Below are 15,631 nucleotides of genomic sequence, written 5' to 3'. Positions count from 1 at the left end.
ATAAGAATTACTAGTTGCAAGTTTTAACACACTACTAAATTAACATATTAAATAAATACACAAAAGTCCCCAAACATGTTAAGCCAACGAATAAGAAAATGTTATTATAAAACTTTGGGTACTAGTGTTTTAAACAGCCCATTGTCCCCTCTCTCTCTAATCATATTATCTTTAAATGTGACTATAATACAACAAGAAAAATTATGTGCATATGAGGGGACAGAAATAAAGCTTAAAACCATATCAACAGTTGAATTCAAAAAAGGAAAAGCCATCTTGGGACCTATTCAAAGCTTCCTTAAATGGAGACATTGGAATGTAAATTACACTGTTACACAAAGTTTTATACGTTGATACAAAACATTGGGTACTTTTATTGAAAAAACCTTTTTTAAAAATTTTCAACCAATAAAGGTGAAATCTAGATTATCATCAATGGGGATGTAAATCAATTTATCGTTAATTTCGTATCCCTTGATATTTTCTAAAGTATTCCTCATATATTTGAGTTATTTCTCAGAGAGAGAGGGGGCTTTAAGCTGTTTATGGCTGTTTATTACACTAGTCCCCAAAGTTTTAAAATAACTTGACTTTAATAAATTTTTATTTTTTGGTTTATTTAGTTGAGTGTTCAAAAGTTTCAACCACTAATTGTAATCTACAGAATGGATAATTTTGTGTATCACATTATTGGGGATCCTTGTATCATTTCTAAAACAAATATTTTCAGTTTTATGTTAACTCTTGTTGTTATTATCACATACAAACTAAATATTAATGGGTTAATATCTTTAGAAATTCAGAGATAAGGCAATTGAAGATTGATTAAACCTTACCCCCCTAAAAAATTATGTCTTGATGTGTCCCGTTGTAAGATAAATCACCAAAGAAAATAGTTATAGTTGAAAATTTTGAACCTAGTAATAGTGTCTAACTTTTTATATTGTGACGTAACAAAAACCAAAGGATGAGAGGGGAGGTGGGAAAGGAAACCCCTAATAAAGAGATGGATTTTTGTTATGTCACAAAGATAAAAAGTTAGACACTATTACTAGGTTCAAAATTTTCCCAGTATGGCTTCGAATTGATATCCGTTGAAAATTGTCTGTAATACGATGTTAAATATGATTTTTTTCGTATATCTTAATCGGTTTTGAAGCTATGCTGGATAAAAATTTGAATTCTTTGGCATTAATTGCTCAACACTGTATATGCATATTCTGGAAACTGCGCCCTCCTAAATTTTTTGAGAAAAAAAATCGCTAAAACTCTAGCCAGGGCCTTTGTAAAGCTTATCTTCAATGAAAAACTCAAATACATATATCATTCGTTAGCAAGATCTTAATAGACAAAACAAAGAAAACTTACTACTCAGGGATCTAAAGGGATAAGACAATTGCCGATGAATTGATGTACAATGATGATACACATAATTACCCCTTCTGTAGTTTTAAATTAGTAGTTTGAACACTCAACTTAATGAATCGACCATTTTAAATTCACTGAAGTCCCCAAAGCTGTTAAGCCCACGAATAAAAAAACAAATATTATACAACTTTGGGGACTATTGTAATAAACAGCCCATTGTCCCCTCTCTATTATATTATAGTATAATTCAAATTGTACACATTTAGGCAATACTATTTCTTATCAAGAGTAATCTTAAATTGATTCCACTGAATAAATATTCTTAAATTTAGTGTTCATTTACAACTGATAAAATACTTTAATTTAACACAGCAAATGATTAGCATATAATCCCAGAAAGAGTTGGGACAATGGGCTGCTTATTACACTAGTCCCCAAAGTTTCATAATAAAGTTTCTTATTCATTGGCTTGACAACTTTGGAGAATTTTAATTGGTTGATTCATTAAGTTGAGTGTTTAAACGTTTCAACCACCTATTTTATTCTACAGAAGGGGTAATTTTGTATGTCATCATTTTGGAGATGTACATCAATTTATCGGCCATTGTCTTATCCTTTTAGATCCCTGCTAAAAATCGCAGGTTAAGTAATACAGAACTTGAATTGTTTTTTTTTTCCTATGGTGTTACATTACCATAAAATATACTAATCTTATTTGATAATCTGATATATTTCATGATATTGGCGGAATCATTGTTTTGTCGACTTGGAATATTTGCTGAATTGAAAGACATATAAATATTTCACACAATTTGATAGATTTAGTAGGGATCTAAAGGAATAAGACAATGGCAAATAAATTGATGTACATCCCATTATCATGATACACAAAATTACCCCTTCTATAGATTGCAATTAGTAGTGGAAATGTTGGACACTCAACTTAATAAACAAATCAATTAAAATTTAATAAAATTAGTCTCCAAAGTTGTTTTAAGCCAACGAATAAGAAAACGTTATTATAAAACTTTGGGGACTAGTTTAATAAACAGCCCAATGTCCCCTCCCTCCCTGGGTTACTTGAGGATGGGGTAAATTTTTATTTAGAAGTACAGATAATTAAGTTTCCAATGTAACTTATGTCAAAACTGACTTTAATCATGTAACATTTTATTTTGATATCCGCAGAAACCTGTCTATAATACGATGCGATAAATAACTATTCCATTACCTTTCCTGAATTTTATTTTTCTTTCTTTCTCTGTCTTTCTCTTTCTTTACGTTTCTCTTCATGTTTAGACTAGCGGCTACGCCCCTAGAGGCCTCTAGTGGCACTTTAAATGTTTTTGTTTGTTAAAGTTAATTTTTTATGTACGATACCACCTTATTTGACGCTGAAGTCTCCCAGATTTTAAGAAAATTTTCAATTTTGTTGTCATTTCTTTTGGGAGGGTGGTAGTACCCTCCCCCAAAATAGTTAAAAACCTTCTCAGGACATATGAGAATCTACCCTGTTAAGGAGAACCCGATCGGTTTAGCGGTTAGCGAGATCCTTCGGTACACACAGACAGACACACAGACAGACAAACATCCTGTTACTTTAGTATAAGGATTATAATATTAGACAAATTCGCTTTAAAAGTACGTTTTCATCCTTGTTCTTCTTGTAAGCGATCGACAATTAATTTCTACAAAAAAACGTAATTTTATTTATCTTCAATTGAAATATCTCCACCCAGACGAATGAATAACTGGACTCATATATTATGTAAGACATGGATTTATTAATACTTGGATCTTATACCAGATTATCATGTATTCTAATAAAGTGAAACTTGTAGCTGGCTAAAATAACATTCCCTCCCATCCACCCCTTTTACGCCATCCCCCTCCAACTGGATGAACGAACTTACCAATAAATGATGTCTATGTTAGCAACCAAAATTACCGACATATTTTTCCCTGTCATAATATCCATGTATATTCTAAATCCATTATGTAAGAGTATTCTAACCTAGAATTTTCATGTTCTTTGATCAGTAAAAGGATTTGTTAGCATAGTACTTTATATTTCAAATGGATGTAACTCCCCCCTCCCCTTCTTATACTGGTACCCAAAGTTTTATAAACATGCTCCCTCATTCGTTGACTTAAAAACTTTGAAAAGTAATATTATATCTTGATTGGTTTGTTCAAACAAGAAGTGTACCTCGGGGCACCTCGGGGCTAAAAAAACTAGTTTTAATCTTATAATTGTACATTCTATATCCGCGGAAAGCCGTTTATAATACGATACGAGAAATAACTATTATTTCAACGGCTTTAATTGTATTTATATCTTAAATCCTTTATGTTCGTATGTATCATACTAGCAAAATATCAGGTTTTTGTTGAATTGTCACATTTCTAAATATATATATGTATATATATAGAAATGAGTATTTATATGAATGAATAGAAAAATAAGCAAGGATTTTTCATGGCAAGAAATCTACAATTTTTTAGGAAAATTAAAATTGTACCGACCTCTCCCAGTATATAGCCAACAAGCTAAATAAATCTAAAATAATATTTAGGGGCAGATAAAAAGGTCGTCAATTTTAATAAGTGTTGCCCCAACGACAGAATGTAAAGGTTTCGTGATTTTTTTCCAAATTAATATTGGATGCTGCGCAAAATGGTACAAAAAAAATGACGTCATACTATAAAGTTATCCAATGAGAGGCCAGTATACATTGTAATTGACCAATGGTAAAATATATACTCGCCTCTCATTGGTTATTTTATCATATTTTGTACCATTCTGCGCAGCATCTAATTTTGTTGTTAATTTCTACATTTTAAATAAATTTTGTAATGTGCCCACTTAGTTTTACAATGGGTGACAGAACCCCAGATATCTATTAATGTACTAAAATTTGAAAAGTACAGGAAAATATTACCACTAAATTACTACTTCTAAAATCTGAATCAATAATGTTGTTTAAGAAAAAACTTTTTGTTCATTCTTCTAAAGAAACCTTAACAAAATATTTGTAAAACTCGTACTGTACAAAATCAGGCCCTGAATTTACCTATCCTCTGACAATGACATTGGTATAGTAGTTTTATTAAACCATAGTCACGCTTTTAATGCTTTCTAAGACTTTTTAATAAAAGGTTATAACATTAACCTTCGCAAAAATTGTTTTGGTCAAAAATATTCAATAATAACTTAAGACTTCAAAAAGGTTATAGACTGCTGTTTCTCAAGACGCATGAAGTTGGTAGTATTATGATTTGGCTTATTGCCATGCAAAACCAGAACTAAAATTATTATTCACTCCCAGTCTTAAGAAATAAAATAATTTGTAGAAAAAAACACTGCTAGTTTATAGACCTAATCGGGTCCAGATACAGTTCCTCGATTTTTAGACCAACTAATAAGAGAACATGTTTAAGTTCTCACATTAACCGTCACTATAGATGTTAAAAACGGCCTACTGCTGCTATGTGCACGACATAAATAGTTAAAGGGGGGGGGATGCCTTGGTCCCAAACAGGTGCAACTTATTACCATGCACAATTAGGACCTCTCAAACAAAGGCCATGCAATCAAAGGGTTGGTTGTCTAATGGGCGTTGATAACCTAGGCGATTGAGCGCGTTGCATTGCAATTCAAAATGCTGAGTATGTTCAAAGGTGACGTAAAAGAAATTGTAGCTGAAGCGTCACCACGCCCCTAGAGTCAATGCAATGAATTATTTTTAAAAACATACTTTTTGGCATAAAACCTCAGCATATATATAAATATTATATATGGCTTTCTACATGTTAAATTGTTAGGCCCATAATAAAAATACATAATATCGATTTTCTTACGTAGTTTAGGTATTTATGTTCACAAGAAACAGCAGAATTTAGTTGTATTATAAATCTCAAAAGGTAGACAAATTAAGAAATTTCTCTTCTAAAAAGTAACTATTTAATTGCAAATTCTTTGTCCAGAAGTTGATAGTGCTTATTGTAATAAGTTGTGCCTGTTTATGGTTCAAAACAAATCCTCTATTCTAATCATGTGCCTCATTTGACACCAGTCATTTTTAATATCTTTAATATCGTTGTGAATGAACTATATAATTGTTTATGTCAGTATGTCCTTCCTTTTGTTTTACTTTGTTTGTATATAATTACTAACATTTTCGCTACTATTGAATTATCCTTGTGTTACTTAATATTGTAACCTACATTTTATCAAAAACACATTACAGTTTTGTGAGTTATAGAAGTAGCATATATTACTTGGATATTGCACCAGATCTTCATATCCCCAAAGTGATTCTCGCAGCTGGCCTAAATAACTCCCATCCCATCCACCCCTCATAACCTTCCCCTCTTCTCCTCTTAAAAGTACGAACTGACCAAAATGAAGTCCATATTAATAACCTAAATTGAAGGCAAATTTTGCCTCGTCAATATTTCCACGTATTCTATGTCAATTGTATGTCTGCACCACATAAAGTAAAGTATAAACTTTTGGTTACAATATATAAACACCATTAAAGCTATTGTAATTATATATCATTGGGTTGTTAGTTATTTTACATTCTTTTTTGGTGAAATATGTACTACATTAAAAAAGTAGACATTTATGCCGGGAGGGAGGGGACATTGCGCTGTTTTTACGTTAGTCGACAAAGTTTTATAATAACGTTTTCTTATTCGTTGGCTTAACAGCTTTAAAGACTTTTATCAATTTTGATTGGTTTTTTCATTAAGTTAAGTGTCCAAACGTTTTGACCACTAATTGAAATGTACATAAGAGTTAATTTTGTGTATCATAATTGGGGGAGTTCATTAATTTTATCGGCCATTGTCTTATCCCTTGAGATTTCTGCATTTATGTCTCTTACTTATAAAAATAAAAATTCAAAATTGATTTTTACATTTTAGAAAGAAATTAATCAAAACAAAATCAAAAGTCTAAATAATATATTTATAAAACAATAACAGCATAATATATCACATATAGTTTACTATATCCAAGATACATAACAAAAAATGGGGCATGTGAAGGAAACGAAGTTGCGGGTTTCGTCGTATTTTTACAATAGCTTTGGAAAGGTTAGGTTAGTTTAAGTTAGGTTAGGTGATTGCGCCGCAAGGTTAAGCAATTGGCCCCACAGGGTTATAGCCCCCTACAGGGACTAGAAATAGGAGAAAAGCTACTGTGAAAATATAACGAAACCTGCAACATCGTTTCCTTCACATGATTCAAAAAAAAAATTAAAAATGAAAGGTTTAGCTGTCTTTAGGGGCTACCTTACCCTCCAGCTGGCTGAGGGGGGTAAACAGGGGTACCCTCATAGTTGACATGAGCATAGAAACCATTGTAATGACCATCGGTGTATGTTGAGGTAGGGATTCTTCCATCAGGGAATCTAATTACGTAGGAAGATCCTTGGTACTCATCTGTTTTTGAACTTTCGTAATCATCTTTACTATAAGTACTATAATCATCATTGGAATCATAAGGTGAACGGCGGTTTCGATAGATTTGAGGAAATCGTCGGCGGTTAAAGGCTTTGGCTCCATTTGTATACGAATGGTAGGGCCCAGAGGGGTAAACAGGGTAGTAACCGTTGTAGTGGTCTTCGGTGTATGTTGTGGTTTGAATTCTTCCGTCAGGAAAGTTTGTTACGTAAGAAGGTCCCGGGTACTCATCTGTTTTTGAATTCTCGAAATCATCTTTACTATAAGTACTATACTCATCATTGGAATCAAAAGCTGAACGGCGGTAGCGATAGGGTTGTGGAAATGGTGGTCGTGCAGTAGGGTGGTTGAAAGCTTTGGCTCCATTTGCATAATATGTCCTTATGTGGGAAACTGGTGAAGGTCCAATAGCTAACGCCAAAGATAGGAAAGCAGTCGCAACAACAAACTAAAAAATTATATATTTATTTTATAAAAAAAATACATGGCTTTTAGAGCCAGCTAAACCAACACAATCATTACAAAATAAAAAGAGGTTTATAATTATATTAAAATTTAAAAAGTTTATTTTTTATAAAAATTAATGATGCCTTTTGTGACTAGTGTTTTTACGTGTACAGACAGATAAACATAACAGAACATTTATAAAAAAAAATTTAATCCAATGAGAATTGGGCAAGATACGCTACATTGAATATAGACATACACGCAGAAATCATACTAGTTTGACAAATAAAAATCGAATTATTTCCTTGTACTTTTATAATGATGGCTGACTTACGGACAGACAGAAAATCATGCAGCAGATATTATTTTTGGATAACTTCACACAAAAATTCAATAGTCTTTATTAAATAACAGACGAGAAAATATCACTTACTTTAAAGTGTTACAGACGGAATGTCAGACTGACAGACAAAGTAAATAATAGAGTAGCAACGCCACTAAAAAAGAAGGGAGTGATCTTACTATATACATATAAGTATTATAAACACTTGTTATGGAATTTCTTGTTCTAACATGTATATACTAGCGGCTACGCCCATAGACACCTCTAGGGACCCTTGATTCCCCAAAATAGTTAAAAATTTTCCCATGACCTATGAGAACCTATACTGTAAAGCAGAACCATTCAGTAGGTGAGATCCTTCAGTACAAACAGACAAACATTCTGTTACTTTATTATAAGGATATATGGAACAAAAAATAATGCCTTACCGAGAATATTATCTTCATGTTGTTTTGTTGAACGTAAAACTAATACTGATAATTCAGAATATTTTTTGAGGGTCACGTAAAGTCGGATATGTTTGCGTGTAACCCATTACTATAACACAATCAAGATTTTAAAAGCGAATATATTTAAGGCCCGTACGTCCAACCGTCTGCCCGTACGTTACAGTTAGCTGTTTTCATTAATGTGGGCATGCTAGAATTGATTTCAAACTTTAGGTAGAAATAGAAAGCGTAACAACTCTATAATTGTTACTAGAAAGTCAGTTCACAATTTTAAAACATTCTATTAATTACCTTTTGAAAAATCAATCTTTTTATGGTATAATTATCTTATTCATATGATTTTGGGAGCAATGATTCCTAAAGCAACAAGATACAATATTTAAAGCAAAGCACTTTATAATCAAATCCCAAAATGTAAGTATGTGTTTAAACAGAGTCATAAATTTACGTAATTAAAAAAAATTAAGTTGGTCTGGTGGAGCAACCACCACATTTTTAATAAACTGCCCAAAAAAGAAGAATTGAGGGGAATTTTTTGTTTTTTTTGGGGGGGGGTTTTAGGTGTCCTATCCCCCAAGAAAATAGCTTAAAACCACCACAGGACCAGTAGGTATATTCCCTGAGGAGTAGAATCCTCAGTGGTTGCCGAGATCTTAAGGGACAGACAGACGGACTTGTTTTGAATATAAGAATCGAGCTAAATGTTTAGTTTTTAATTTTAAATGTCTAGAATAGACAGAAGAAAAGCGTTAACTACAAATATGACCTTGCGATTTGATGTGTGCGTGAGAGCGTTTTTATACATCCAGGGAGGGAGAGGACATTAGCTTATAAATTATAAGATTTATAGCCACAATATATTGTACTAGTCTTAAAAACTTTTACACTTAAAACTAGCAGTGTCCAAACGTTTCAACCAGTGGCGTGCGCTAGGGGGGTGTAGGTAGAGTGTCAACTTAAAGTATAACTGGAAAATTCTCCCTTCCCTTTTTCACACCCCCTGTGCACGCCACTGGCTGTAACCAATCATTTAAACTTTAAAAAATTTGCCATCATTTTGGATGTCTATCAATTTATTGTCCATTGTCTTATTCCTTTAGATCCCTGGTATATGTGCTTCTCTTTATGATGCCCTTGACATTTGTGCCCTAGAATTTAGAAATTTTTTCCTAGTTTCTAAAAGTGTAATTTACAATATGTTATACACAAATGGATATACAGTGTGTTTTTTTTATGAGAACTTTTTTGAAAGCAATTTTACCCCACTTATAGTTATCAGAACTTAATGATTAATGGCTTATTTTCTTTGTTTTTCAATGCAATTAATAGAACAACAACAAAATATTTCAGTTTTTATTTAAAAAGTACAGTAAAATCTAAAATTCAAAACTTAGGTGTCAACATCTAAAAATGGTTTTAGCGCATTTTTCTTATGCTCAAATATTCAACCTTTTGCAACCTTCAACGTTGAGATATAGAGCTAAAAATGTATACAGATACTATCTCAACCAGGGAGGGAGTTTTGGCCCCCAAAGTCGACTACAGAAAATCCAATTTTTTTCTTGCAAAGGGTAGAAGATTTAGGCATAAGAAAAATGCGCTAAAACACCTAAGTTATGAATTATAGATTTTCTGTACTTCTAAATGAAAACTGAATTATTTTTTTGTTGTTCTATTAATTGCATTAAAAAACGAAGAAAATAAGCCATTAATCATTAAGTTCTGATAACTATAAGTGGGGTAAAATTGCTTTCAAAAAAGTTCTCATAAAAAAACACACTGTATTATTACATGGATGTTGCATCAAATATTTATGTTTTCTGATAAAGTGATGCTCGCAGATGGCTAAAATAACTATATCCAACTTTAACCCAACCTTCTCTTCTCCTACTGGATGAACTAAATGACCTATAAATGAGGTTCATATTAGCATGCTAAATTGAGAACAAATTTTCCCCTGTCAATATATAAACTTATATCCTGTATCCGTAAATATACATACAGCCATTACCTAACAAGAATGGCAACATCCATAAGTAACGAATTACTATACAATCATACAATAGGACTAAGTGGTGTTCAGTTTTCATTGAAAAAGAAAAAGAGAGAGAATATGCGATAAATCATAAAAATAAACATTTATGTCTATTGAAGCATTACCGACTTCGGACCAAGTACATTATTTAATCTATGCATATTGTTACATGGAAAATGAAAAACAAATTGGAGTATAATTATATTTATTTACTACAGTAGCTCCAATAAACATATTTGTGAAACATTATTATATTTTGGTTAGGCTAACATTGGTTTAGAAAAACCCTAAAGAGCTACAGCTCCAATTAGTAATGTACATAATAACCATTATAGGTTAAATAACCGAGTAGTTTTGTAACTCAAATAATTTTATTTTCAGATAAAATTAAAAAAAAGGTTGGCCTCCTTATGATGCCTCTACTAAACGGAATTATTGTCATAATCAAACCAGTCGCAGTTTACAGGTAAATTATAGAGTAGCAAAGCTTATAAGGGTTGATTGAGCTGTTTATTACTTTAGTCCCCAAAGTTTATAATAACATTTTCTTTTTCTTCGATTTAACAACTTTTGGGGCTTTAAATGTATTTCGATTCGTTGGTTCATTAAGTTGAGAGTCAACTGCTAATTGTAATTGGAATGGGTAAATTTGTGTGTTCTCATTGGAGAAGTACGTCAATTTATCAGCTATTGACTTATCCCTTAGGATTCCTGATAGTTGTCTGTCCTACTGTATGTTTTATATTATATAAAATTTACTAGCAGCTTCGACCCTAGCCTCTAGGGGCTTTGCCCCAAGAGGATTGATCAACCTAATTTTTCGTATTTTAGATTTAGAAGAAAAATTTTAAGTAAAAATTTTTATTTCTGGAGGGAGGAATTTTTTTTAGTTTTAAATAGCTAATTTTTTTTAGGAGGGGGGGTATTTTTCACTCTCCAAGAAAATAGTTTTAAACCTTCCCAGGACCTATGAAAGCTATCCTGAAAAGGAGAGCCCGATCGGTTCAGCGGTTAGCGAGATCCTTCGGTACAAACAGACAGACATCGTTCTACTTTGTATTATTGATAAATACTTAATTTTAGGTTTTAAAATTAAGGGTTTTATAACCTTCACCGAACCTATATTAAGCTTCCAAAAATCTCGGAAACTCTTCATACATACAAACACAATTCAAATATACAAAATACAATACAAAACTTTAACGATATTTATGTATGTACATTAATCGTTGGTATATTTATCTAAGCTTATCCTATTATAAAAAAGTACTAAGAATTTTTCTTTCTGAAGCTTAAGATCTAAATAACTACTGAACCGATTGGTTCATCTATTTAAGGAACCTTCACTTTACATAGGTTCTGTGATGGTTTTATGCTATTTTTTTAGATAAAAATATTGGGATGGTTTAAGGCTATTTTTATTGCCCCTTTACCCCTAAAAATACAGAGCACCTAGATGCTAAGGTCGTAGCCGCTATTTACTCATTATAGCATTGGTGTATGGAGGTATAACTAAAAATCTTAATTTAGGAGACTTGAGATAGAAAACCTGCTGAGTAAGCAAGGAATTACTTTGATCGATAAAAAGAAACTCAAGTAAGAATTGGATTTTTGTTAGTTAGAAAAATTACATTTAACCTATAAAAAATAAAATTTTCTTTAAAATGTAAGATAGACATTTATGCTCATATTTCCATCCATAAAGAAAGATAGCCCCCCCCCCAAAAAAAAAAAAATGCTGTTTCTTTTCAAATCTAAATTTTAATGTGGTTAACCCAAGTCAAGGCTTTCAGTTGCGTTTCCGCTTGTGTTTTTATTTTTTATAGTCTTGGTTACTCAATTATGTAATGAAATTAATCTTTAAGGCTCAATGAAGAAATTGCCAGAGATCTATTTCAGGTGAAAACATTTATGATTTATCTTGATTGGGTTGTACAAACTAGAATTAATCCTTCTTTTCCATACAAAAATCTAATTTAATTTTAAAAAATAAGTTGGAATTCAAACCAAATTTTATTCCACTGTTCTTTTCCTCAGTTTTCTTTTTTAAAATATTACAAATTATTGATCTTTTCTCACCAATACTAAAATAATGGATATAAAATACGTGGATATTATGACAGTTTCTCGCATACCCTAATATATGGTGTTCCAAGTTGGCAAAAATAACAAAACCCATGATGCACCTTATGACTTTACACAATTCCCTCCACTGACCACGTAGGAACGAATTGAACAATATCTGAGGACTTTATAAACAACCTAAATTTACGACAAAAATTCCCCTGTCAAAATATCCACGTATTCTACATTCATTCATAGAACCCATGGATGTAAATTGAAAAGACAATAACCGATGAATTGATGTACAACCTCAATGATGATACACAAAATTACTCATTCTGTAGATAATTAGTGGTTGAAAGTTTGGACACTCAATTTAATGAACCATCCATTAAAAATATAGTAAAAGTCTCCAACGTTGTTAAGCCTCTGAATAAGAAAACGTTGTTGTAAAACTTTGGGGACTAGTGTAATAAACAGTTGAATGTTCCCTCTCTCCCCTGGTGTAATAATTGACTTATTTATGGCAGGATTCTAAGTATCTTGATGAAAATAGAAGCCTAATCACAGCAACATCCAGGTAAAAAAAACAACCACTTAAAACACTTGCATCGTAGATGATAAAAGTCCCTCAAAAAATTCTGACGTCAAAAAAATTAGGGATGACTTGAGAAGGAGAAGGAAAAAAACCCTAAAAACGAGATGGATAATCTCTCATTTTTATGACGTCACATTGAGCAACTTTCTTCCTCTTTACTTCCATTTAACAATAATCCGTGAATTAAGAGTGACTATCGAGCACCGAAATCCCCCATTCTTAATTAAGGTAAGGGGGGGGGGGTAGGGTAATCCTGTGCCCAATATAACCTTACCTAACCTGACCTAAAGTAAAAAACAAACAAACAAAAAAACTACCAACTCCTTTTTTTTGTTTATTTCAGTATTAGGAGCGGAACTCCTTTTTTGGTTTATTTCAGTATTAGAAGGGGGGGTCCGGGGGGTATGCTTGAGTAGGCAATTTGAGGAACACCACCAAATATTTTGCTTCGCTACTTAACCATATTATTTGTATTAAAGCTGTATTTAAAATGTGCTTTTTTATTATATCAATCACCTCTGTTTCGGAACGCAATGCCTAGCCGTTCTCGAAATCTTATCTCGAAGCCCTCCGAATGACCAACATAGTGAAGTTTACGAATGTGTATTTATTACCATGAAAACAGTAAGTCTAAAACAAAAATATAAGAATTAATTACATAAAATTAATGGTTATTATTTTTGTAACATCGAGGTTGCGTGATTTCAATTTAATAAAAAATATAAATTTTCTAAAAAACTTTAAATTGGCACGAAACATATTAAATCGCATCAGAAATTGATAATTTTAGAATAAAATAATCAACATTATAAAAGTAAATATTCGTATATCAAAACTTAGCAGTTAAATGGTCTATTTATTGAAAAATTAATGATTTAAATTTCTTCATAAAATTGTACCATTCTACGCTGATTTTCAAGAATTAAAAGATAAATTCTTACCACATATGATGTCAAACTAAGCAGGAAGGCTTATTTGAGATATTCCACACATCAGAGCGCATGTATATTCAAGCAATACATTATTTTCAATCACGTAGCTCCTCACGTGGGACTTATCAAAGGAAAAGTGCGCGTCTCTTTTGTTCGTTTACAAGCCACGCGCCGCGCGGAGATAGTTAGGAATGCCGCGTAACACACTCATTCTCTGGGGAATTCTGGTGTAAGGAAAAGGGATTAATGGGTTCGAACTTGCCAGGGAATACAAGAAATACATACCGAAACACACCCGTCTATTCACTGGGAATCGAACACAATACCTCATCTTTGCAATATGCGTGCAGACAGTGTCCACGAAATCACAATCTCACAACACATAAACCACAAGAGTTTAAAATGTCATGGCCATAAGGCCTAAAATTGGTTATGGTAACTTACGAATACCACAATAACTCAAACCGCCTCAGCTACCACATAAGGACAGGAATAAGGAATGGGAAAAGCATTCAACATTCATGAATTGCACATTTACCACTCACACATCTCATTATATCATGGCCTCATAATCTCAATAAAATTAGAATTACAGACCATGTAATTGCGAATACATGAATTAATATCGTTAGTACCTAAACTTTAATTAGGTACCTACATAATAAAATAGGTAATGATTTTTATACTAAAAATCGCATCGATAATTAAATAATCAACTCAAACTTTTTTCATCAAAAGAAAGAAAGATTAAATAATGACATTTCTTCTACTAAATCTTTTTGCTAGAAAAGAAAAGTAAAATTGCATAAAAAACTTCTCAATAATTAGAATTTTTCTCCGATAGAAAAATAACTTGCTTACATCTAAACATTTTTCAGATAAGATAAGTAAGATCCTTAAATCTAAACATGTTTTAATAAAATAGATACTTAAATCTAAATAAAATATGACTGTAAAAAATCATCAAACTTCGGAAAATTAAATTTTCATAATTTTAAATCTTCGTGAATCAAAATTGCGTAAAATTAAAATTGCAATTGAAATATGCAAAATAAATTTACCAAAATAAAACAAAAGCTCAATATAAGAAAAGAACTTCTCTAAATGCTGAATCTGCAATTTCTCTCTGTTTTAAGAAGAAAGCAACATATACATATTCATACAGTCATAATAAAAGGCAATTTGGGCCTCAGTTAGAATGAATCCCTCAAGATACAAACTAACATATTCATCAAATATTAATAATTGCCATGTTCCAGCTATCCTGTTGGACGTTATGACTTTCCATCACAACTTTTGATACTGCATAATTTCTAACAGGATTTCTGGCGCAAGGCTGCATCAACTGAAACAAACATAATTAGTGATGTTTAATTCAAATCAAAAAATAAAAAGAATCATGAAATAATTCAAAGAAACTTTTAAAATCATCAATCAAAGCAAATCTAAATTAAATATTTTATGCTTTAGTTTTGCCGTTTTGCGTCATGCCTGGCCTAGGAAACAGAGCTTAGGTACGGCGTAAAGCGGTCTTATTAAGCTAAATTCTACGACAATCAAAGAATCTACTTAATTCATCGTGAAAAAAATCTGCATTTTTTCTTTAGATACATCAGTTCAAAGGTAAATAGTAATAATTTTAATATACATGTAATATTAAATTATTTATGTGATTGTAATAAATCATAAAGAAATATTTAAATGATGTAAAAATCTTATTTTGTTAATTTCTTATCATATCAAATTTCAATCCAACAAGGATAAAAATGTTTACATCTGTATAGATACCTAGGAAATTTTCCTCGAAAAAAATCCCAGGTCTCGGAAAGACTTAAATCATTGAAAGAACTTGCGAAAACGTATAAAAAACTTAAGTTTGCATTTCAAATGAAAAAAATCTCGCATCGATTTGAAAGTTTAAAC

At 31.7% G+C, this 15,631-nt stretch overlaps 1 protein-coding gene and 1 long non-coding RNA gene across 2 annotated transcripts in view; one reads left to right on the top strand and one right to left on the bottom strand.

Moving 5' to 3' along the window:
- Window positions 1–6,322: 6,322 nt before the first annotated feature.
- On the bottom strand, window positions 6,323–8,098 carry LOC145331771 (uncharacterized). Its single transcript, XR_013883896.1, has 2 exons — window positions 8,059–8,098; window positions 6,323–7,288 (listed from the first exon to the last, which is right to left on the bottom strand). It is a non-coding gene; the product is annotated as an uncharacterized LOC145331771 (long non-coding RNA).
- Window positions 8,099–10,499: 2,401 nt separating this feature from the next.
- LOC145331915 (nucleoside diphosphate kinase 5-like) overlaps window positions 10,500–15,631 on the top strand; it is a 30,086-nt gene continuing 24,954 nt past the window's right edge. Inside the window, exons 1-4 of the mRNA XM_080176788.1 lie at window positions 10,500–10,580; window positions 11,645–11,710; window positions 11,980–12,013; window positions 12,709–12,758. Coding sequence (XP_080032914.1) covers window positions 10,525–10,580; window positions 11,645–11,710; window positions 11,980–12,013; window positions 12,709–12,758 — 206 coding nt within the window. The 5' untranslated portion in view covers window positions 10,500–10,524. The remainder of the gene's footprint in view (window positions 10,581–11,644; window positions 11,711–11,979; window positions 12,014–12,708; window positions 12,759–15,631) is intronic.

The sequence above is a fragment of the Acartia tonsa genome, chromosome 11 (genome assembly GCF_053477335.1).
Source record: "Acartia tonsa isolate MP-2025a chromosome 11, ASM5347733v1, whole genome shotgun sequence".
Lineage (NCBI taxonomy): Eukaryota > Metazoa > Arthropoda > Copepoda > Calanoida > Acartiidae > Acartia > Acartia tonsa.
The sequence above is the reverse complement of the archived record's forward strand: the minus strand, read 5'-3'. Positions and strand labels throughout refer to the sequence as shown.